The sequence below is a fragment of the Macaca nemestrina genome, chromosome 3 (assembly GCF_043159975.1).
Source record: "Macaca nemestrina isolate mMacNem1 chromosome 3, mMacNem.hap1, whole genome shotgun sequence".
NCBI lineage: Eukaryota > Metazoa > Chordata > Mammalia > Primates > Cercopithecidae > Macaca > Macaca nemestrina.
Window position 1 is genome coordinate 84,501,154 of NC_092127.1, and position 25,093 is coordinate 84,526,246.

At 36.2% G+C, this 25,093-nt stretch overlaps 2 protein-coding genes across 7 annotated transcripts in view; one reads left to right on the forward strand and one right to left on the reverse strand.

The window, feature by feature from the left end:
- LOC105486311 (uncharacterized) overlaps window positions 1-5,424 on the reverse strand; it is a 237,332-nt gene extending 231,908 nt beyond the window's left edge. For 4 of the 5 annotated variants that reach the window (XR_011621127.1, XR_011621125.1, XR_011621123.1 and 1 more), the window contains exon 1: window positions 5,301-5,424. The gene's annotated coding sequence lies outside the window, so the exon portion shown is untranslated. The remainder of the gene's footprint in view (window positions 1-5,300) is intronic. The other variant, XR_011621124.1, reaches the window with a different exon arrangement.
- LOC112427467 (CXXC finger protein 4) lies at window positions 1,323-25,093 on the forward strand. Of its 2 annotated transcripts, XM_071093230.1 has the most exons (4): window positions 1,323-1,637; window positions 1,756-1,831; window positions 4,290-5,617; window positions 24,152-25,093. In XM_071093230.1, exons 3-4 carry the CDS (start codon window positions 4,547-4,549, stop codon window positions 24,194-24,196), a joined length of 1,116 nt encoding a protein of 371 aa, XP_070949331.1. In that variant the 5' UTR covers window positions 1,323-1,637; window positions 1,756-1,831; window positions 4,290-4,546; the 3' UTR covers window positions 24,197-25,093. The 2 variants fall into 2 exon arrangements, with proteins under 2 accessions (XP_070949331.1, XP_070949332.1); XM_071093231.1 differs by lacking the exon at window positions 1,756-1,831.

Sequence of the window (25,093 nt, forward strand, 5' to 3'; positions counted from 1 at the left end):
AAATGTCTTTTCAGCATTTTTTTCTTATTAAAGAAAGAAAACATTATATTTTCCTCACTTATCTGAAAAATTAATATTGCATTACTATAAACACTTTTAATTTTAATACAAAACTTTCACTCTGCTTGATAACACCAATTTAAATAATCTTAAGTTTTTTCTTTCCTACTCTATGACTTACCTTAGCCACTGTTTTTCTCTTAGAAAAAAAATTGTTCAAAAGTATTCATAATTCTGTATCTTATTTTTATAACTATTTCCACTAGAGTATACTTTAATAGTAGGATAACATGTGTCCACAAATATTTTATTTGAGGCAGCAGTGAAGAGGTTAATTTACAGCTGCATTTATGAACGAGCTTTATTTGTATTTGACCTGCAGTAAAATATTTATATTTCAATTCATAAACTATGTTTTCCCAAGTGGCAAGAAGTGAAATGTTAATCACTTACTATTCTAAAATAGACTGAAATACAAAAGTTTTTGTTTAAGTAAAGTTTGAAATTAAAAAATAGGGCAGTGAGTTAAAAATCGGATTTATTCTTTGTAACTACCAGTAGGAATAGTAAAAGAGGAGTTTGGGAGGAGAGAGAGAAGAGAAGAGTAGAGGAGAAGAGAGACAGAGATTGAGATGGATTTTGAGATTGGCCAAGCATCATATCACCGATTTTTTACATTCTGGAATAATAGTATTTCTAGTATTTCGAGGGTCTGAAGAACCACACCAGTCCGTTTTCCCTTACTTTAAAGATCTAAATGGTATTTTTTTTTTTTAAGTCTTCCTGGGTACACTAGGAAATTTATTTAAAACCACGCCATTGGGTACGAACTAAGAGCATTCTTCAAACAAACATGACCTTTTCTGTTTCTTGTATTGCTCTTCTCAACCCAGCCAAAAAATCCCAGACAAGTTTATTTACACACACACACACCCGCGCAGCACACACACCCCACACGCAGAGTGTCGGAAACGCCCTCTTTCCAACCCTTCCAAACAATTATCTCCGAGAGCAAAAGAAAATAATCAACAGCCCTGTGTGCTGGGCTGAGCCGGAGAGCCGGGCGCGAGGAGGGAGGGCGATCCGCAGGCGAGCAGGGAAAACGTGGCTCCTCTGCCGAGGAGAGGGTTTGTGAAAAGGAGCGCTGGCCCGCGTGCGCCTCTTGTTCCCCGTGTAATTTGCAGCCAATCATCAGTAGGTGTCCACGTCCCTGCGTCCTCCTCACCTCGGCGCCAATCACCCCCACCCCCGCGCCCCCGCCCCCAGCCTCCACACCTCCTCCCTCGCCTTTCTCTCTCGCTCCCCTCCCCCAGCAACCGCACACTCGCACACACACAAACAGAGAGAGAAGGGGGGAGGGTGAGAGAGAGGGAGAGAGAGAGAGAGAGAGAGAGAGGAGAGAGAGAGAGAGAGGAGAGACTCCCCGGCTCCCTCCCTCCCTCGCACACAGCGACTGGAGACGGACGGAGAGCAACGCGCTGGGAGAGGAGAGACCACCGACAACAGCCCCGCGCTCTCACACATACACTCACACTCGACTCTTTCCTCTCCCCCCACCTCCTCCTCCTTCCACCCCCACCACTAACACCATCTCCTCCTCCTTCTCTCTGCAACAAGAAAAAAAAAGCCATTTACAGGTATTTTTTTTGATCCGCATATTTATTTATCCCCCCTCCCCAACAGTTTGTTTACAAGTATTAAAGTTGTAATTGGGAGCTGCCAAGACACATCTGGATTTGTGTTTCTTTGTGTTAGGGGGTGATGTGCAACTAATTAAAGGCAGACTGGCAGCGTCTGCAAATTCTAAGGCTCCCCAAATAAAAAGAGACTGGTAAGTGATTGTTCTTTCTCTTTCTCTGGCTTTTTTTTCTCTTAAATGTTTGCTGTCCGTTGGGATTGTGAAAGTAGATTATTAATGCTGGACTCCAGCAAGAAAAAGCGTCGCTGTATTAATTTATTAATTAATCTGCACCCGCCCCTCCTCCTGAATGTTAAATATGACCTTTGATCTCTATGTCTCTGGTAGACCAGACATACAATATTAGGCATGTACAGTCACATTGTTTAAAGGCAAAACAGGATCATGAAGTATGCATCTCTAATTTAGCTTTGGCATAGAACTATAGTTATTTGTGTGTGTTTTATTTTGTTTTTTAATAAAATCCAAACAATAGCTGTGGCTTAGATACCTTTTTCATGCTCCAGAGATGCATTGATTAAACAATAATGACCTGGATACTGGGCATAATCATTTTCTCCAGTTTCTGGTGGTATTAAACCTTGAGGTAGGAAAGGGGGTGGTGATGGCAATCAGAAAAGCAAGGAAAGCTTGTGTTTGGAAACACCACTCTAAGACTCTAAAAAAGGGACATTAAATTATTTCTTTATTTGGAACAAGGTCAAAAGACTAAAACGTTGAAAATTTTCCCTCCACTCAATGTGATGATATCTAATGCATGGTTGACATAACTAGTTTTTACTGAGTAGCAGTTATTATGGTCTTGCAGTTACAATGTGATTCGCAGAAACTGAAGCTATATGCATATTCTTGCTGTGTCTTCCCCCACCCCTTCCAAGCATCAAGAATATTTAGCCAAGAGCATTTTGGGGGCACCTTTTGTATTGCCCTCAGACCTCAGAAGGGAGCAGTTTTCCCTAATGCGAAACCACAGAGGTGGTTCCTGAGTGATTAGGGACTTGCTGTGATTGAAAGACGCCTGCAAGCTTCTAATCCAGCCCGGGGTGAGGTTCCTTATCTTGATTTACTTTGCCTAATAGGGATTTGTTTACATAAACCCCTCTTTTTAGAGCACCTCATCAGTAGGTCTTGAAGTTTTTGCACTTGGAGTTTGGGCAAAACTGGTTCATTAACCTAATTATAAGCATAATTACTATAATTGATAACCATTTTGAACTCTGAATATTTGAGACTGAGACTATTGGGCCCCCATGTAGAATTCCCTGAACTCTACATTCTAGACCAATCTATGGGCTTCAAAAGATGTCACAAAAAGATATTCTGGCCAAAAAATCTGGAAACAAAGAAACTGGTTTTTTAGGTGAATATACACTTTATGCTTTTGCTTTACTTCTTAAAAGGTTGTGATGTACTTCTCCCTCTGCAATAAACAACTAAAATACCTCTTCCTAAAGCATAATAATGGCCTGTAAGCAAGGAGATGAATGCAAACACCCAGTTAACATTAAACTTTCCTCTTAAAAAGAGCACAATTTAAAAATAATTTTAATGGTTATTTTTCTCTGGCAAAGAACACCTTAAGGGCTCCCCCCCCCTCTTTTACTCAATGCAAAAATCAGTGATTGTGAGAGATCCTTTTCAAAAAGTGCCATGCTTTCTTCTTGTCTTGGGAAGAGACAGCAATCTCTATTAGGAATGATTAGGAATATTCTTAAAGAGGCTGCAGGCACTTGGTTTAAAACCTGAGACATTGCTGATACAAATATGTATCTATGTAATTATGTGGCTTATCTTTATTTTCTACCTTAAAAAAAAAAAAAATCAAGTAGAACATCACCCTCTTACCCCCACCAAGCCCCACCACCAAATGGCTTGTACAATTGAGACCTGTCCTTGGTCCATTGAATTAAGACCCTAACAGAGCCAGCTGTGCTGGGATTCAAACTAATGACCGCAGACACAGAAGGACACCGTGGCAGCTGGTAGTTCTTTTTTCCCTGCCTCTTTAGTTCAGATTGTATGTGGGCAGTCTCTTAGCTCTCAGTTGTATTGTGTTTGCTTACAGTTTATACTCGGATGTATTGTAGACTTTCTCAGTACTTCATTTGCTAATTTCCTGTTCATTTTCCTCATAGGGCCATTGCTGTTTTCTACTTTACAGCATTTGCATGCCCAGGCAGCACTTGTTCACACATTTCATAATGTTTAAATGCCCTCTGCTTCTAGGTAGTATCGCCCTCCCACCCATGATTTGCATGTCTTTAGCACTCCAATTGCCCTTTTCCTTAGGCGTTTGTCACCCCCGTCTTCCCTCTTTCCCTGGGTATCCTGGCTATTAATACATTTTCTCAGGAGGGTTATAAGAATAGGGGGGAGGAGCTGTGGTTTGCTGTGGGGAGGGAGGGAGGGGGGTTGGGAGCGTTGGGGGGATGGGCTGGGGGGGGTCACATCTTGGTGATTCTTATGCAAAGGACCTGATGGAAGAATGTGGGAGCTTTTGCTGTCTGCGGTGGGTTAGTGAGGGAGGTTGTTTATTTATTTTTAATCTTTTTCCTCGTGCAGCTCGTTGGAATGACTTTCTTTATTTTAGTTGTAACAGTTGGAGGATAATGCAAAGGAAGACGCTGCCTGGGAATTCACCGTCTGTGGAAATGAGCCCCAGAGAGGAATAAAGCAGCCCTCACCTTGCTCTCCCCACCCGAACCCACTTTCCCCTCCCGCCTCGGCCCCCACCCCAACACCACCATCACTCCCTTCCCTCCCCCCCACCTTTCCCCCTTTTCCACCCAGGTGTCGGACCAGGCGGTCCCCACTTCCACCCTGCACCCCTTCTTCCCCCCCTGCACCATGAACACCAATGTCTGCGTGGAGCCCGGGCCGAGCCCGGAGGCCCCGGGCTTGCCCAAGGAAAGCCACTTGCCCGAAGGGGCTCTGAACAGCCTTGTGGATTACAACTCGGAAATGGAGCGCTACCGCTCCTTTGCCACCTCCTTCTACAAGACCAACGGGGGCGCCTTCCCACAGGCGGCCAAGATCGCGCGCATCACCACCCCCATCTTCCCCAGCAGCGCCGCCGCCGCCGCGGCCGCCGCGCGCATCGGCATGTCCCCCTGGAACTGCGACAACGCGGCCACCGCCGCCGCCGCCACCGCCATGCTCTGGGGCAGCGGCGGGGGTGGGGGCGGCGGCGGGGGTGGCGGCGGGGGTGGCGGCGGCGGCGGCGGCGGGGGCGGGGGCGGGGGCGGTGGGGGCGGCAGGAAATCCTCCTCCGCCGCCGCCTCCTCCTCCGCCTCCTCCTCCTCGGCGATCCTCCCCGCCGGCGGTGGCGGCGGCGGCGGCGGCGGCGGCGGCGGCAGCAGGACCAGCATGCACCACCGAAACGACTCCCAGAGGCTGGGGAAAGCTGGCTGCCCGCCAGAGCCGTCGTTGCAAATGGCAAATACTAATTTCCTCTCCACCTTATCCCCTGAACACTGCAGACCTTTGGCGGGGGAATGCATGAACAAGCTCAAATGCGGCGCTGCTGAAGCAGAGATAATGAATCTCCCCGAGCGCGTGGGGACTTTTTCCGCTATCCCGGCTTTAGGGGGCATCTCATTACCTCCAGGGGTCATCGTCATGACAGCCCTTCACTCCCCCGCAGCAGCCTCAGCAGCCGTCACAGACAGTGCGTTTCAAATTGCCAATCTGGCAGACTGCCCGCAGAATCATTCCTCCTCCTCCTCGTCCTCCTCAGGGGGAGCTGGCGGAGCCAACCCAGCCAAGAAGAAGAGGAAAAGGTGTGGGGTCTGCGTGCCCTGCAAGAGGCTCATCAACTGTGGCGTTTGCAGCAGTTGCAGGAATCGCAAAACGGGACACCAGATCTGCAAATTTAGAAAATGTGAAGAGCTAAAGAAAAAACCTGGCACTTCACTAGAGGTCAGAGGAGATGATTTCTTGTTTCCCAGTCTCCCCCCTTCCCTCCTCACTCCCTCTCCCCTTCAGGGATTCTTGTCTGGCTTCAAGATGCAGTACCCCTTCTCAGAAGCTTCATTCAGGTGGTAAGAGTTGTAGGTGGTTTGCGAAAGGCTTGGCCTCTCCACCACCCGCCCCAGCTGCACTTCACGTGACACCGCCCTTCTGATAGAGAGAGTGCCCTCCTTTTTATCCCTGGGGGGAAAATAATGTAATTGGTTTGAAGAATCAGAAGTTTCACATTCAGTATGCTCAATGTTTTCCCTTGGTGTTTTAAAATGCCTCCTGCTCCTTATTAAAAAGGGTGGGGCATCTTTGACCAAAGGACTGGACACATCACATCCTATGCAAGTTTACAGGCTAAGTTAGTGGCCCAGTTATAACAGTGAGGACACAGTTTGTGGCACACAAGCCTGTTCTCATTGAAAAAACAATAACAAACCACACAACGGTATTCATTGAAGCTGAAACACCTGGATTCAGAAGGGGATTTCCTACCCCCTTCTAGAATCGTTTTTCTACTCATCAAGGCAGAATGTTTGTTTCCTATTTCATTTTCTGCATATCTGATATTTTTGGAGAAAGTTGAAACTGTGTAGAAAGCGGATTTCCACCTGCAAATTTTAAGGAGATGTGACATAGAATAAAGGGATGCAATTAGTTAATTTCAGGGCAGATGAGAGTGTTTTTGTTTAAAAAGTTCTTTTATATAGTTTCAGAATGAATAATTTCTAAAACTCAGTTACAAAAAAAGTATTTCCCTTGGGCTCTGCATTGGACAAAGTAACCATTTTGTGGTTACAAAGTTGGTCTATACACCAAGCACGGTTTTGGTTGATACCTTATATGGTCAATAATAGTTTCTTTTACCTATAGGTCTTTAAAACAGATATTGTACAGATGCTCACTAAAGTAATTGTTAAATTAGGCTATGAATTATGCTACATACAGAGATTGATACGTTGGATACAAATTTTGTATTGTGTCCTGATCAAAACAAAAAAGGGGAAAAATGAAAAATCACAGGTAAATGACTTTGATGGTGTATTAAGCAAAGAAATGTGGACAAGTAGTTATAGTCTCTTGATAAAATTTACAGGGTAGATAATTAGATGTTCATATATATATGAGACTGTAGGTGGTGGATTTAGCATTCTGTGCTTTAACATTTTAACATTCTGTGGGGTGAATTGCAGGATGAGAGTGGCTCTCACAAGGTATCTTAGGGGTATCTGTAAATTATTTTAAAAATTGTGAGTACTGCTTAAAGGAGTTTTCTTTATGAACTGGGAAGCAGTCTTTAAAATAATGAAGAGAAGAGTTAAAGATCTTTGGTACAGATTTGAACACAAAGAAGATACAGGTTTTTTTAAAAAAAAACTTTAATGGTGTAAATCAAACTAGATAGCACTCTAGGATTCTAAAAATATCAGAATTATGTTGATGCTCACTATTGGGTATGATCAGTTTCATCAAAATATTGCATTTGCATTTATTTTTCTTTATAAGATGCATCAGCTGTTTTTGGAAAGTTTAACTTTACTCCTGGATGGTTTATTGTATTTTCTTTGGCAACTTTCTTTGTGCAAAGAGAATAGCAACTATAATTCAGGTCCATGTATTTTCTTAGGTGGCAAAACATAGCTTTTGAATCTTCCTTTCTGGATTAATTTATTGTAACTTCTAAGGACTACGGGAAATTAAAATTCAGTTCATACTGAAATACTCTATTCCCAAATGATAAGGACAACATGGCTTTTATTTTTCCTCCTGAAATGTAGTATCTAGAATTATAAGTTTGGTTCTGCTGTTAGGCCTCATCTTTAGCTAGACTCGTGGCACTACTTGCATCCCAATTTAGGATATGTAGTAACTGAGTAATTCTGAGTTATTTAGTAAATAATGACCCTGGAGGAGTTTGATATGAGTACCAGTAGGTTTTCTGCACAAATTTCTATGCTGGTGTAATTTTTTTTATGTGATGGTTTTCCTACAAGCTTGATGTGATATTTAAATTCTTCAGGCATTTTGAGGACAAAATCCCACAAAATTCCATTTTCTTCTTTTTAAAAATTATCACGCACAAAAATTCTGTTAATCTTCACGAGGTGAGGTATGGATGGAAGAGGAAGCTGGTTTTTTCCTTTGAACTCTCAAGGTGATCTTCTAACTTCAGACCCCTTCTATCAGAGCCTGGGTCGTGTTTCAAGGCTAAGATTATTAGCGAAATACTATTTGGCTAAAATAAATAAAAACTTTAAAAAATTGTGTAAGATTCTATCTAGATCATTAAAAAAGACAATGCCATCATGACTGCCTTAAACTGCAAATACAGTTATGGTTGTAGGAAACCAGCTGAGCACACATCAGAGTGACAGGGCTTCCATGACTGAACTAAAGCTGGAAGAGGAATTGCAGGGAGGTGAAAATCCCCTTGCTGACCTGGTTTCTCTCTTAAATTTGGTTCATCCTCATCTGAGAAAATGTTTTAGAGATTGGATGGGTTCCTGGCTAAGGGCAGTGACTTGGGGACTCATTGTGGATATTACCTGTGGGTTCCAGATGTAAACTCCATAGCTAATATTTGTTGGCTTTGAATTATGGATGCCATTAACATCTGGATCATAATAACAACATATATTCTTATTTATCACTTCAAGCCTCATGTGCCACTCTTCCCATTGACTTGTTCTCATCCCAAAGACTGGAGATAGTCATTTTTTTTTTTTCAGGGTGAGAAAACTGAAATTAAGACAGACTTGCATGGATATGTTGGGACTCTCATCCAGATTTTTTTCAAAGCCTCCTCTCTAGTGTTCCTTTTAAAACTGCCTTCTATTTTTCTGCTTAGTCTCACCTTAAGAGCATCTTATGATGCCCTAGTAATGTGTTTATAAAGTCACCCCTTGATCACATTTGATATGATAATGCACACAAAACATTTAGTTTTTCTGTTATACTGTGCACCATGTATTTGCATAACCACTGTTCAGTAAGTCAATTACTCTGTTAAAAAATAGCCACTAATTGTTCAAAGCAGTCCTTACAAATGCTGTCTGCCCCTTGTGTGACAAAAACTGTTTTAAAAATGTGTATCCTAAATGAAAAATATTAAGTTCCTAGATGTTTTAATAAACATGATCATATAGGAGATCCTTATACGTTACATGATAACATTTTGTCTCTTGCAAAGATAATCCTTCAGTTTTTCTATTTGCAACAGTTACATTTCTGCTACTTCTAACTTTTCCCAATCTGATATGGCTCAAGAGATAAAATTGTCCCATGGGCAACCCCAGCCTCTTAGTCTCTGAACATTGTTCAGGTGACATGATTGATCTCTGTGGGACAGCATTAGAGACCACACAGATCTGGTTTCTCTCCCATTAGTTGATTTATGGAATTACATTAGTAAGCAGTGCCTCAGGAGGTTTCCCTGCCTCCAATCTTGGTTCTCTTTGCGGTAAGTTTCACACTGCCACCGCTGAGGCTTTCCTCGAGCTGGTGAAGAAACTAGAGAGGGCAGGTTGTAGTGAAGACATTGAGAAACTGGAAAGTCAGGAAGAAGGATGGTGCCATTCTTTTTTTCTTTACTTTCTTTTATCTCTTAAAAATCTATCTGCCGAATGTACAGGCCAGCCGTAATTTTTCTACAAGTTAGGTTAAGCTTCTAAGGGGGTTGGTGGAAAAAAATTCGAATACTGTCTCAAACTTGATAACTTACTTCAGAAGAGTGTAATAGGGGAGGAGGGACATGTTGTATATGCTGTTAAGTTCTAAGAGCCCCAACCATAAATGGCAATTGTAAAACTCTGGACAAAGCACCGTCTGTAATGGGTGCAGGAAGGTGGCACCTGCCTCCTGAGGAAATTAACTTGTAGACCAGATGTAAAATAGGTGTGTCACTCAGACTAAGAGCTTTTAGTCAATAATTGAACACATACATTTCTGAGGTTTGTTGACTTAAAAAAATCTATGGATAAAATGCAAATGTTTTGTGTCTTAAATGGAAACTTCCACCAATTTTTCTTTTATGTCATAATTTTTTTTAAAAATGAGTCCTCAATTTTTCATCTCAAGATTAAGAAAATGACCAGTAGAAAAATATTTTTATTTTAGCCAAAAAATGCAAATATATAATTAAGTATGAAAGGGAAAGAGGAATTTTTTCAATAAAATTCAAACAAAATGATAGTATATTAACATTAGAATGTAACATATAAATAATATAGGAAAAAGCACCTCAATTTTGTAAATAATAAAGAAAAAGCTTGGAAAATTTTGTCTTTGACTAAAGCTACAAATGAATTTGTGGCCAAGGCATCAAACCGCAATACAAGTTCAATGAGATTATTTTTCCATCACTGGATTTAATACAAGGGAGTTAAAGTTGTTTTTTATATACTTCAAAATATCATGTTGTACACACAGTAAATACGTGTAATTTTAACTGTCAGTTTAAAAACTTACAAAGCGTACATTTTTAATACTTCCTTATTGAAAACAGTACCCTCACCCATCCAACCATCATGTAAATTCTAAGCCATGTTTTAGATGGCAATTAGGAATAGTAAAATAAAGCAATTAAAATTAATTTGTAAATTATGCCATAAGAATGTTTGAAATTCAACCATCATCAAACAAAATATAAACAAGCAAACACAAGGCACATAAGAGCAAATTAAAAAAAAAAAAAAACAAAAAACTTTAGGTTTCCATTTAATCCGAGAAAAATATTTGGATATTTTAAGAATGAAAAGTGTTTCTAGTGATAAAAGAAATACAAGTTGTCTGGCTTTTCAAATTCTTAAATAATAGATTGCTGAAGTATTTCTCTATATTTTGTTTAGTCTCAGTCATCTACTTTTCTGAATTAATAGTTAAGTTTTGCATAGTCAGACTTATAGATTGATAAGTACAGAACAATTTAATAAAATAGCCTGTGAGATTGAAAATTGAAAGGCATGCAAAAAGAACAGGCATTTGATCCATGTTTGCTCCAGTTGGAACATTGTTTAACAGGTTCTAGACTGAAGATCCATGGTGGGGTGGAAACATTGTTGGAATATTCTGGATACAAAGTATCTTTCTGGATACAAAGTAAAACATTATACTATTTGAGTATTTCTCAGGCATAGGTTGAAAGTGTGCTTTTCAGAAAGTTGTCTAAAGTTGTTGGTGCTCTTAGAATTTACTGCTCAACCTCAATTGGACAGATTGTCTGAATATGCAGGAAACATTTCACTTTAATTTGCTCTGAAAAAGCTTGACCTAATGTCCTACTGTTCAATATGAGTGGATATGCTTTAATTTCTCAAATTTATTTTTACTCGCATTATGCAAAATACCAAAAATAAATGCTTGCATTTGTCATATAGAAATATCTAGTTAAAGTCATGAGTTAAATTCAAGATTTATTTGAAGGGCCATGTAAATATACAAATTGGAGAAAGGACTAATTCTTTTATAGTTTCTCTCATATTCCCAGATTAGTTTGTAAAAAAGCAAAAATGAACTGAAAATAAAATCTAAATTTTATTAGTAATGTGACTTTTAGTCACTGATTAACATGTCAGATGACCTTAGGTGGGGAAGCAGGGTGTTCTAGGAAGCATAATCTTTTATAAAAAATTGTTTTCAAGAAAGTATATATTTTTTGTAATCCATGTAAATTTTGAGAATTTTGTGCATGTGTAATTTTGTTCCTTCATTTGTGCTTCAGTGTTTCTGCCCATTTTTAACATACTTTTAAATCTAGCATTTTGCTATTAGTCTTAGGATTTTCAAAATATTGGGGGAGGGGCGTAAGAGTGATTTTATCCTTGAGTCATATCTTGTTCCATCACATGCAAACACCTGTCCTGAAATTGAATTATTCTTTGGGGTAATCGAAAAGCCTCCCTCCATTCAGCATCTTATGTTTTCTGTTGTTTATTGAGTTATGTTGTACCATACTTCAGATGCGACAGCCATTTAATAATGTTGAAGACTTAGCTCTGCAGGGGCTAAAAGGGTCCCAGCAGGCTTGTTAACTTCTACTGTAAAATGTTATGAGAAATATTTTTTCCTCTGTGAAATTTCTGGGCTTTCTCTTAATTTATTTTAAGAACATGAGAATCCATAGCTAGGTATGAAATCAAGCCTGCTGAATTTTTTGGCTTCCTCTTTCTTAATCTTTAACCCATTTATTTCCCACTACAGTTTTTACTAAAGAGACTGTGGCAAAGCAAGCAATTACTTTTTCAAAGACCTCATATTCAAGATGTATTTCTTTGGTTTATAATAAACTACATAAATTATATTCAGGAAATAGATGACTAAGCTCCTAGATTTTAATTTCTTTTTATTTAAAATTATATGTGCTCCATGTGACCAGATAGATACAAAATTGTAAAAAGGGCCACTAGTATCAAGTAACTTAACAGTTGAACAATGTTAGGTACATCAGCATAACTTCTCTGAACTTTATTTCCTCATCAATAAGATGAAAGTAATATCAACCTACCTTATGACGTTTTAATATGATATGTAGTTTGATACTGTTGGCAAACTAAAAGATGCTATATAATTTCTCAGTCCAGTTTTAAAACCATCAATAAAAATGGAGAATAAGGCAACCGTATTTATAGATAACAAACCAACAGGTTACTTATAGTTTTCAGACATTAAAGTCCAGATGTCCATTAGTGGTGTGTGGTTTTTGAATATTTGTTTTAATCACGCAGTTGGCAAAGATATGGCTTGAGTTTACTTGGAAAGAGATAAATCTAATTGAACATGTTTTCCTTGTTCCTGTACTTGCATTGTCAAATATCTTAGGAAACTGAGCATATTATCCAGCGAAGTCAGTCAATGTGGTGAGCCAATTTCAATTATTTAGTGCTCTTTCTCCTTCCTTACCACAGACATATCACCACTATCAATTTTTATATATTTCAATAGATGTGTGTTTATGTTTCACATTACTAACCCAATACTTTTATTTGACTATTATATTTCCAAGACACAGAGATATTCTAAATGTGAATTTGTGAAGTCAAGAGAATTTTTGTAAGAAAGAAATGAATTCCAGTTGGAAAACTTGTGTAACAAATATTGGAAAGTGAACATATTTAACATATTTGGAAAATTGGAAAATATATACATATAAGGAAATAAAACAGGTAGATAATCATTTTACATAAAAAGTAAAGTAGCTATATGAAGTTTTTCTGTTTGTTTTTGGCTAAAAACAGAAAATTTTTTAAAATGAGGACAGTTACTAAGCATTAATAGGAATAGCTGGTGTTTTTCTGGGGAAAAATAGTGATAAGCCCTAAAAGATTTGTAATGCTGACCAAGAAAGATGAGAAACAAAGGAGAAAGGAATATTTAAGCCAGAATCCAATGCAGTGTATAGAAAGAACTTTGACAAGATGGAATTATGGATTTATGCTTTGCTTCAGCTGTTATAAAAGTTTTTTCAGATGATAGAAAATATTTTTTAAAAAGATATATTTTTTTAATGACGACCCAATACTTTTGGTATGAGAGTCAGCTGAGGCTTGAGTGGAGTGGCAGATGAGTTAGAGATAAGGAAAAACAGATTGTGTTATAGCTGATGTTATTATTTTTACTTATGCATTTGAAACATTTGGTAGAATAATTCCAAAGTGTAACTAAAAGAGAATACTTCCAAGATGGGTGGAAAATGGTATCCCATTTGTGTCTCTTCTGCATTAAAATTCATATTTTAGAAAACATTCTTGAGAAAGTAAAGTGTCAGACTATGGGAAAGACGGTGCTGAAAGTGCTGTTTCTTGCCCAAAGACTAAAAGACAAAAAAAAGTCAAAAAACCCACACCAAACCACAACTGGATTATTGGTAATACTATAATGACAGGGATCAAGAAGGATGAGAAGCGAAAGGGATATATGTTTGTAGATTAGGAAAAATTATGGACATTTCTATTTCAGCAAATCTGGCAAATGCCAGAGAAGATATATTTTCTCCAAAATTTAGAGAATGAGACAAGATTAAATACATTTTTAAGTGAATAGAAGACCATATGAATTTAATCATTTGGAAATGGCAAGAACTAGTGTGGGTGAATCGGGGTAGAAAAATAACTATGCTTGGGAATAACTTCTCTATTGGCAATGCTTTTTTATAAAAAACTAGGATAAATTAGAGAAGTGATTATCTTAATGGAGTAAAGATAAGAAAAAAAGGATAAAATTAACAGTCATATGTAGATGTATAAGAAGTGAAAAGTTGTGGAGTCTTCCATTAAACATGAAATATTTTGTATGCTCTACCTTTAGTCCATGAAAAACAAGAGAGAGAATATTGGCTTGTTTCCATCATAGGAAAAATACATTAGCTCTTCTTTGTAATGCTGCTATATGTAGAGTTAAATTCATCATGAAGTGGAGTGGTTTTAGATTTTCCTCATGTGATTCTTTTCACATGAATTCATTTTTCTATAGTATGGAGGTGAGTTTATCAAACTGCTGGTGACAATATGTTGGTGGTCCATGAAACCAATGTTTTAACTTACCATCATGATTTTTTAGAAAGTAGATTAGAATAGAATGGAGCAGAAAATGTATGAGCTTATCACATGTAGTAATAGCAAGTACTGTTCAACTTCTGTTTCAGTTATGTACACTTAAAGAAATGTATGTGTGTCTATGTGCTGAGTTGCTATGTAAAATGTATTTATAACTTTTGGTTGCAGTCAAGTTTGAAAAACACTAATCTAGCAACAGCAGCATCACTATTGAACAAGTCTGTAGAAGGAAAGAAATTATATTTGAACAATGTTAACAAGATACAGAGTAAAATTGAAATGTTTCTACAAATAGTGTACTTTTACTTATTCCAGGCAGGTCTATACCTATGCTGCCTATTCGTGAATATATGGTATTAATTAGCACATAGTAAACCCTTGATAAATTCAATTCAATTTAACAAATGTTTAGGTGGAACTGTTATCTTCCAAGACTTTAGTTCCATGTATACATATGTGTATACCAATATATATGTACATGCATATATACACACATACACACATCCTGGCTTAAAGAACCTTAAATGTTCTTTATTCCTGCTCTGTTTACAATACGCATGTAATTCTCTAGCTCTAGGTCTTAGTCCTTAGTCCATATATGTGTGTGTATATATATATGAAACTATATATATGTATATTTTTTTTTTCCTTGAGACAGGGTCTTGGTCTGTTGCCCAGTCTGGAGTGCAGTGGCATGATCTCAGCTCACTGCAACTTCTACTTCCTGGGTTCTAGCTATTCTCATGCCTCAGCCTCCTGAGCAGCTGGGATTACAGGCGTGCACCATGATGCCTGGCTAATTTTTGTATTTTTTTAGTAGAGATGGGGTTTCACCATGTTGGTCAGGCTGGTCTTGAACTCCTGACCTCATGCAATCCACCCACCCCAGCCTCCCACAGTGCTGGGATTATAGGCATGAGCCACCACACCCGGCCTCCCTATTTATATTTTAAATTTTCAGTCCAAGAAATGGACAAATGGCCACATTTAAACTAACATTGAAATTTTAGAAAATTCTGTAAGCAATCTCACACCTATTTAAAAGCCTTAGAATTCCTTGACTCATCCTTGGTTTAGTTCTCCACATCTAGATAAGTAACACAGACTAATATGATCTCTGCCTTGCTACCTCATGTGATTCTGTAGTATTATATTTTCTGTTTTATTTCAAGGCATATTTTACAGAGTGCTGGAAAACTTTGTTTTACCTGAATAAGAGAAAAGATTATATTGGAAGAGAGAAAGAAGGGAAGGAAGGAGGGAAGGAAGGAAGGAAGGAAGGAAGGAAGGAAGGAAGGAAGGAAGGAAGGGAGGGAGGGAGGGAGGGAGGGAGCGAGGGAGGGAGGGAGGGAGCGAGGGAGGGAGGGATAGAGGGAAGATAAAAGCAAGGAAGAGAGGAAGGAAATACAGGAAGGTTACAGGATTGCTACTATTTCAGGGAAATCAGAAAGGGGCATATTGGCAAAAAGAAATGGCATACTTAAGGTCATCTTGAGTCTGGTTTAAATAAGAAATGAGAAGCAATAGTTAATGTCTCAGAATTTATGGAAAGGTGTCATGGGTCTGGGTTTAGATCCACTAGAACCACTAAGCATTGTTTTTTTGTTTTGTTTTGTTTGTTTGTTTTTGTTTTTGTTTTTTCATTTACCATGATGGAAAATCTAGTTTCAGGAAAATTAAGTATGTTTTCAGGATTTTTAAAAAATATTTTTAAAAGTAATTTTCAAGTCTGCAATCTGCAATTAAAACATAGAAAGGCCAAGATGGGAAAATGAGCGCTCGAAACTAATGACAGTGTTTAGGGAGCTCGAGGCTATCCAACTCCTATAATAAACTGATAGTACAAAATATCAGTGTACTTTTTAAGTAATCATAAGGAGAATTTCTAAGAAAATACAGAATCGTGTATATAAAAAAGGCTACCGAAGAATGATGATGTGAACGATATCAATCACTACATCTTATAAATCCTATGGTGAAAAATTAAACGTATTAATTTCCTTTGTTAGTTATTCTGAATGTGGCTATGTTCTACATAGATTTATATACTCTGGATGGAGCACATGATACTTACAGAAAAAGAGGTAGTTCATGAAAACTTCCTGAGGATAAATTAGAATCTAAATACTTGAGAATTTGTTCCAGCATAAGAGCAAATGCCTACCATGATGTTATGGTAGTGGAAAATGCTTAATAGTATTTATCTTCTTGATGAGATAGATGTACCAAAGTATATTTCTAAACAGTTAAGAAACATGTAAAGACTTGATAAAAATTAAATTATTATTGACCGTATATTTTTCAATTTTATTATTTTAAAAGATAATTAACAGAAAAGACCAAAAGTCAAAGTCAGAGTGATTGTGAATTTGAGCATTCCATATGATGGCAATTGAAAGGAAGGAATAAAGGGAGGGAGGGAAAGTGGGAGGGAAGGAAGGAAGGAAGGAAGGAAGGAAGGAAGGAAGGAAGGAAGGAAGGAAGGAAGGAAGGAAGGAAGGAAGGAAGGGAGGGAGGGAGGGAGGGAGGGAGGGAGGGAGGGAGGGAGGGAGGGAGGGAGGAAGGAGAAAAGGAGAGAGGGAGGGACAACAAAAGCTACATGTTATTCTTAGAACTATAGTTTTAATCAAAGTAAATTATTTTGGTGATAGCATCTAGTTGACAGAAATATTTAGAATTAATGTTTTCTAAATTCCTTTCAGTAGTTCATAAACGTAAAACATGCTGTGAATTTTAGGCGGAGTCTGTCCCAGTGGTTGTATGGTTCATAACAGATTCTGAGCCACATGAAGTTCAGTGACTACATCCAAAATGCTACTTGACTTAGCCTAACAGGAAATTTTCTATTAAACTTATTTTCGCTTTTATGTAATTAAAAAATAAATATTTCTCAGATCTCAGAACTGTAATAATAAAAGAGATACACCATATTGATTTGCTTATGGAGGTTAAGTGTAACTACTTTATTTTCATATAAATTAGAGGGTGTCCAAATCATAGCTTTGATAGTCAGGTTAAACATTGCCTCCGAAGATAAAGTGACTTCTCATTTTCTAGTATTTTATATGAATATTTACACTGACTGCTTTAAAATTAACCAGATCTTCAAAAGTGTCCAACCACTTGGTCTGGAAAAGACTACTCATTGTTTTTCAATGGCTAATTCACAGTGAACTCACCTAATGCTATATTGCTGCATTCAACAGGAATTACTTGAGAAGAAGTTGAATTGTTGAACTTTTATACACACATATATATTCATATATATGCACACATATTTATTTAGAGTCTATAACCACATATATTTATTCATATGTATACATGCAAATGAAATATGAACATAGGAATATATATAAATATTTTCAACCATTCTTGAAGGTATAGTATTGATTTTATTAACCTAATTTTTACTTTATAAATCTTAATTTTACTTCTAATTTTCTTTCACATTCTCTCTTACACATAAGGTTAAATATATAAAATTGTTTTGATAAATACCTTTTAAATTTGTGAATTATTGAAAGATTTTCCTCTTTCTGTTTACCATGGTACCACCATGCTATGTTTTATTTTTATATGGGTGAGAACATTTTAACCACTAAAGTACCCATTTATAATACACTAAATTTACTTATTTGTTAGAATTATGTGGTTTGAAGTATTTTTACCAAATTTAACTGAAATAGAATTATACACACATAGTATTATCAAGAGACTTGCTTAACTAGTTACATTAGATCTATGGCCAAAATTGGGTGTATTTTTTGGTCACTTCTGGACCAATGTGAATCGTGGTGTTAATCTGTCTATCATTTTACCTCCCACCAACCCACTCCCACCCTGTACACACATTCTCCTTTAGACATCTGTTTTCATGACAAGCTTTATCACCATATGGACTTGACTTAGTGCCTTTACAACATAATATATAAAGTCCTCTTTCCATTTTCAAAAGTTAGCTAGGTTTACCTCCTAAAGTCACACTGTCACAGTCTAAAATCATGTTGTCACAGTGGTGATGGTGACTGCGGTGGCTGCAGTGTAGGAGTGCAAGGCAAAGAGAGCAACAGGAGTAACAGCCAAGGGAGAATCAATTATCAATGAAAAGGCCATCTCTAGTTCTCCATCATTAATTGGAGAAGTCTTGGTCACAAATGGCAATTTGGAAACCAAAATATGGAATGTTTCCTATAATAATATTTAAAGCCTCCAAAAGTTATGTCATAAAAATTATCTAGTTATTTGGTACTTCCCCCTTTTTAAATAGGGGTCTAATACTCCAGTTAGTGGATGATGTTGAAAGTTGTTTTTAGTTTATATTTGGGTAATGACCAAAATAAGGTGTGATTATACCAAAGACATACAGTTATGTAATAAATGAATCTGGATTATGGGAAAAATTAATCTGCTATACATTAAATACATAATATGGATTTATTATAACACAGAAGAAAAAAGTGAGGTATAATTTAAAAAATGGAAACAGTATATACTTACATTACTCCAAATATTAAATTTAGATATTATTAATAAAATCTTGTCTTGTTTATAATAGCAGTAAATTATTGGACTGTGTGATTATCATTAATGGTTCTCTTATATTATTAGCCTATACTTTACCAGTGTTTTCTAATAACTCTATTTTAGCTACTAGACTATGATTTCTAAAATTTATCACTTACAAATGGAATATAGAAACATCTTTCTGCTAAAAACTTGTTGGGGAGGTGTTCACCTTTGCTTGGTATTATTTTATATCATAATTATTAATTATTCAAGGATTCATATTACTATGCATTAACTTGTGTCAGTCTGATTGTTCATATTCACAATACTGTATATGTAATACAACTTTCCATTTCTCCAAGTAGATTTTGAAATTTTGTCAGTAACATAATCAAGAACCTGTATAACAATGTTTTAGCATTCTTCATGAATCAAATCAGAAAAAAAAGGTAGTTTTTTTCACCATAAGGAACCTTCTTGCATTTGTTCATCCAGAAATTTCTGAAGTTTGAAAGTTTTATATATAGCCACAAATGAAATCTATATAATTGAATAACTAAAGGCAAACAATGGGGTCCATTATTATGTTTTGTCATATTTATTTGCATACTTTCTACTGCAGAATTTCAGTGATTCATTAAGGTCTTTGCATTCTAGCGTGAAATGATAGACTTGAATACAGTGAAGGTTTCCAGTAGCAAGGCCTCAGATGCCCCGGAGTCTAAGAAACTTATAGTGGGCCTCCTCATAGTGAAAACAGTATTTCAAAAGGTTATACAATAGGTGGTGTTGGCTAACTACAGCCTAAAATAACCCTAAGTTTGGTTGGGATAAAAGCATGCTTCACGATTATATGGGAATCATAAAATGATTTCATGACTTTTGTTTCTTTAATAAGAAATGGGAAAACAGGAAATTATTTTTGATTAGTATAGAAATAATGGTATCCCCAAATAGTGACCTCCAGTTGGAAATCATGAGAGCCGTCTTGTTCCACAGTAGAATTTTGAAGGCCTAGGTGAGTCACTGAAATTTTTGATTTGAAAGTATATGAATAAATATTGGAAAGATAGGTTTAACTCTAGTTCTAGACATTTCTAGGGTCATAATCATGATCTCAATTTAAAATTGTATGTAAGGTGAATTTCAGCATCAAAAGTTATCATTAATTTCCTTTTTGAAATCTCAGGTCTAATATTGTTAAAAGTTTTAAGTGCAATTTTGTAAATATTGCTACATTTTACACACTGTACCTAGATATGAATGGCCAATCCACATATCCTCTTATGTACAGAGTTAGAGATACCCCATTTTCAGCTTTTAGGAGCTGATGTTTTATTAGACTTGACATATTTATAACAAGAATATGTAGATGCATTCTTCACCTGATGATACCACTTTCCATGTGACTTCTTCACAGGTATGAAAAGAGAAACATGCTAAAATCCTTAAGGTGAAAGCCTTTCGTATTCTTTATTATTTTAGGTTGTTTAATTATTTCTTCACTGCTGATTTAATGAAAATCAAACTGAAATATATATCTTCCAGGAACTTTATTACTTTTTAAATTTATTTTTAAAAGTAAATATAAAATGTACTTGGACTTGGATTTTATCATTCTTTTATTCAAGGAAATTCCCTTATTTTTCATGTAATTTAGGGAGAAACCGAAGACTCCTTTAGACTTGAGGGTAGTGTTGTACCTGGCCTGTGTAGGGATGAGTTCTGTGGAACACTGTGCTTTACAGCAGTACCAGAAAGAGAGCTGGGGCTGCAGGTTTCTCCACAGGCCTCCTGGGAGCAAGATGGCTGTGTGTCAGTGTTTGCACCTGCATGAACAGTGAAGGCTGCCTTAAACAATGCTGATCAACTCAATTCTATTCTTTACCTCCCCACCCCCTTCTCTTCAGGGGAATCTGGCTTTCCTGTCACTCAGGATAAAGATCCCCTGCAAGCAACACTGAGATCCAGAAAGTCACTGTAATCTCATCAAGAGTGTGAATCCCTAGCTGGGACTTTGAATTTATATAATCCAAAGGTAGCTAGCTGGTCAGGGTATTTAATCTCCCACATTGGTGTGCTGAGCCCCTGCACCATTTAAAAACAAGTCTTCTTACAAGGATAACCTCATTAGTTGACAGAATGAAAAAATACGTGTCCTCAAATTAGTATAAACTTAGTTAGACACCTATAGTTTTAACTCCACATTTTATCTATGAAAACATTGTTGCTTCACCCAGCTTGGCTGAAACAAACTCATGCTTCACCCAGCTTGGCTGAAACAAACTCAATCAGTCCTAAAGTACATTTCCATTGTTCCTGATGAAAAGTGGGCAGGAGATTAAATATACATCTGTTTTGGGTAGACTACAGGCCCCTAAAGAGTTTTGACACTTAAAATCCTGAAATACAACTGTTAGTTACAGAAACCTTACTACAAATTTCTGGTGTGTGCCTTGATTATTTTCTAATTACTGCACCAGTAGTTTTCCTAATTTTTCTCACATATTTTATTTGGTGATTTCCCAACTAATCATTTTTAGGCTTCTTGACCTCAAGGATCTTAACATAAGGAAGAAATAATTTTTAAAAGAGGCTTCCCTGCTTACCTTCTCACTTCTCCTGCAATAAACTGTCCATATTCTTACATCTGGGGATGCATACTGGTCTCAATGTATGCATAGTAATATCACGATGCACAGTAATATCAAGTAAGTGTAGAAAACCTTTGCTCTGCTTTTCTCATGTTTGCATTGTTTAATTAATTTTTACTGCTAACAGGTATTGAGAAATGATTATCTTTTTTTCCCACAACAATGACCTTTGACCCTAAGTGGCATTTGATGAGCTTGCTTTTTCTAAATGTTGCAAATAAAATTGAATAACTGAAAGGGGCACAGGAGGAGCAAGAATTGGAAAAGAGATTTAAAAGTATATCTAAGACATAAGGACTTCATCTCATTTAAAAAATGTACTCCATATATTTTTGCTGTTTATCTTCGTAAACATATATGTTTATCAAGATACAAGATTACATAAGTATATATTTATAATCTTGTTTCCAGTTGGCATCTGAGAGTAAGTTGGCATCTCTGTGTCATACATATACACATAAATGTGAATATATATGAATATATATGCACATGTTTATTTTTCATATGTGAATCTGTAACCATAGATCTATAATTGCATGAATATGCTTGGATCTAACTTATCTCGTTAGAAATGACTACATTTATATAAGTGTGCATACTTATATAAAATTTATTCTTAGTTGGCATCAGCCAGTGAGTTAGCATCTGGTATAAACTTTTAAGTTTTCATTTATTGCTTTTGTGTGTGTATAAGGCATGAATATTAGAATGGGAATGTTCTTTCTTATTACTTCATATAGCTTCCTAATAATGATTAAATTAATGTAATCAAAGCATATAATTATTAACTTTATTCAAAAGTTAACTTTAGAGAGTAGTGAAGAGGTTTTTCTTACCAACTAAATCAAATGATAGAGATTCAGGTATGCATACTGAGCTGGAAAGGAGAAAACCGATGAAACCATCAGGAGTAAGGCATAACATATTAATAAGATCAGTACAATTTCCATGGGAATAGTGAATTTTTTTGTTTTTGCTTTTAGGAAACTCTGCTCGGGTAGATTTGTTCTGTATACGTATATGCAAACTTGGAGTAGGTAGATAGTCATTTGTCAATGATTTGTTCTTAATACAGTCATTTTGAAATTTATTGTGTTTGTTGTTAGGACAGTCTTTTTAACACTTATTTTAGTACAGATAGTGAAAAGCAGGTTTGCTTTCCAAAATATTTTATTGATTTCTAATTGACATCCTAATCAATACTTTTATTACTAGATGACATAATTACAATAGGACAATGTCAACCAAATAACATGTGTGAGAAAGTAAATAAAAGCTAACCTCAATTATTAGAGGGTTTTTAGTAGAATTTTGTATTTATTTTCTGAAATCCAAAAGTCAAGTGCTATTAACAATGTTTTAAGATGCATTACAAGAAATGTGTGTATATGTATGTGTTCATGTGTTTTTGTTTACCTAGTAAATATATTGGCACTTACATTCAGCACATCAATTTATATACTTATTTATCCTTAGCAGCCATTTTACGATTTATACAGGCTTGTTGGGCTGGTCTAAGGAATAAAATCAACTTTCTTTTACAGGAGAATGTATTCTTAGCTTGTTGTTTCTTGCATATCTTCACTGTATATTCATGTGATTGTTTTATGTATACCATTAGAATACATTTTAAAGAAGGATATGGCATGAGGAATTATTGGATGTTAATGTACATAGAAAATTCAAGCTTAATTACCATTTACCTCACAAGAAAACCTCGTAGTAACTATAAGCTTTTTGTTAGGAGGATTGTTTATACTTTGGTGCTAGCTTGATACTTCTTTGGAGAAACCATTTATAGTATGTTTACAATTCAATAGGGTGGTTATTCTTCATTGAATATCATTGGTTAGTAATCAATGTGCTTTTTATATATATTAATTTGTTGAAAATAGAAACTCACTTTGAAACAGTGATATGTTTTATCAGTATAGTTCTCATTTGACTATAAAATGTGTTTAGAATTTAATAATTGATAAGTATTGCAGGTAATATTGATATTTGTTAGTATTCTGTCATTTAAGAAAATCTTCAGAATAAATTACTTAACTGAATTTTGAACATCAGCTTTACATAATTGGATATGTATGTATATATTGTGATTTTTGTACATAAAACAGTGGCCTAAATTTCAGTTTCAGTTTTCGGTTGCATTTTTGTTAGGGTGGTTAGAAGCACAGTAATTTAATCATAGTCATTTTAACTGCATGGAATGCTTACATGTCTCACTCATGTTTAAGACCATGTGCATAGCTGATTGTGTCTTTAGAAATACAAAAATACAAAATAAATAGCTATCATTAGAAATGACTAATGTAGAAAGCTAACTAGCAAAAGTGAATCCTTTCATTTTTCATGATGTGATTGTGCCTTCTGTGTGCATGTTATCGTGACAGTAAGATGATCCACTCAAAATGATGTAGGCATTCTGCAAGGCAGATAAAGATTTTAAGTACCTGTGCTGACTGGTCTTCCTAATATTGGTTAAGAGGTTGAACTTTCCCTTTATTCTGCTTCCTATGTGTGTTTCAGGCTACATTTCCTATATTTTTAAACCAATGTGTTTTAATCAGTATATTCAGCAAGTTAGCATTAAATTCAATATTCTAATTATTGTCATGTTATAAGATTGAGCATTTCTTCTTTTTATTAAATGTTGAAATATACAAGTCATTATGTTGTATATTGGTAGCTAAAAATATTGTTGAAGTGTAAAGGAGAAAAATCTAATTTTATATTGGCATAGAAAGAAAGCTTAACTTGTTTTCTTGCTCTTTTTTTTATAGAGAACACCTGTTCCCAGCGCTGAAGCATTCCGATGGTTCTTTTAAAGCAGTAGTATATCTTATTTTCAAGGCATTTGGAAATGAAGGGCAAACTAATGTCTTGTTTTAAGAAACTGCTTAGTCCACCACTGAAGAAAATATCCAGAAATTATTTTCACTTTACATATAGGGGTTTCTTCAAAAAAAAAAAAAAAAGAAAAAAAAGAAAAAAAAAAAGGAAAAGAAAAAAAAGACATAAAAATAATGTGGGAGCTTGGAGAATTGGCCAGTCTATTTACTTTCAATACCCTGATTCTTTCTTTGATGTAATTTAGCTATAGTAGTGAAGTTGTTGTCTATTTTGAAAGTGGCTGTAAAAAATAAGTTTGGGTAAACCCCTGCTGTAAAATCATGTATCTTTGCAAAGTACATATCTATACTTCATTTTCAAATATATGTGTTTCAGTACTGTAAACTGTACAGATAGCAGCTTGTATTTTGTGTGTTTAGACACAAGGAGACAATCATGTCTGAGCATCTATGGAGATTAACAGTTTGTACACAACAGTATGGTTCTGCAAGTTAAATCTGGAGCAATAAATTTTAGCTTTAACTATTTTTTGCCAGTGGTTTAGAAGCAGCAACAGCACTGGCACCATTTTGCCATGCATCTTTCCATAGAGACTTGATGCCAAGTTTTACAAGACTAAAAGATGATGATGCATCCACCAGTTACCTTCAGTTTTATTGTTATAAGAGGGGAAGATGTTATGAAAGTTTCAATTAATCTTTTGAGCACTATATTAGAGTAGTGGTTATGCACTTGCATTGCTTACAAACGAGCTGTACAGAAGGGTATACCTCCCAAATACTTAGTGTAGTTGACTTGTCCTGGGTTGCACTGTAAGGCGGAGTACTCAGAGTAGTTGGAAAATGCAGAATCAGTTGTATAATTTTTTTTTT

Excerpts from the sequence above, each read along its gene's own strand:
- LOC112427467 (XM_071093230.1), top strand. The coding sequence starts at position 4,547 with ATGAACACCAATGTCTGCGTGGAGCCCGGGCCGAGCCCGGAGGCCCCG. Across the intron at positions 5,618-24,151 it reads AACCTGGCACTTCACTAGAG|AGAACACCTGTTCCCAGCGC; the intron begins GTCAGAGGAGAT and ends TTTTTTTTATAG.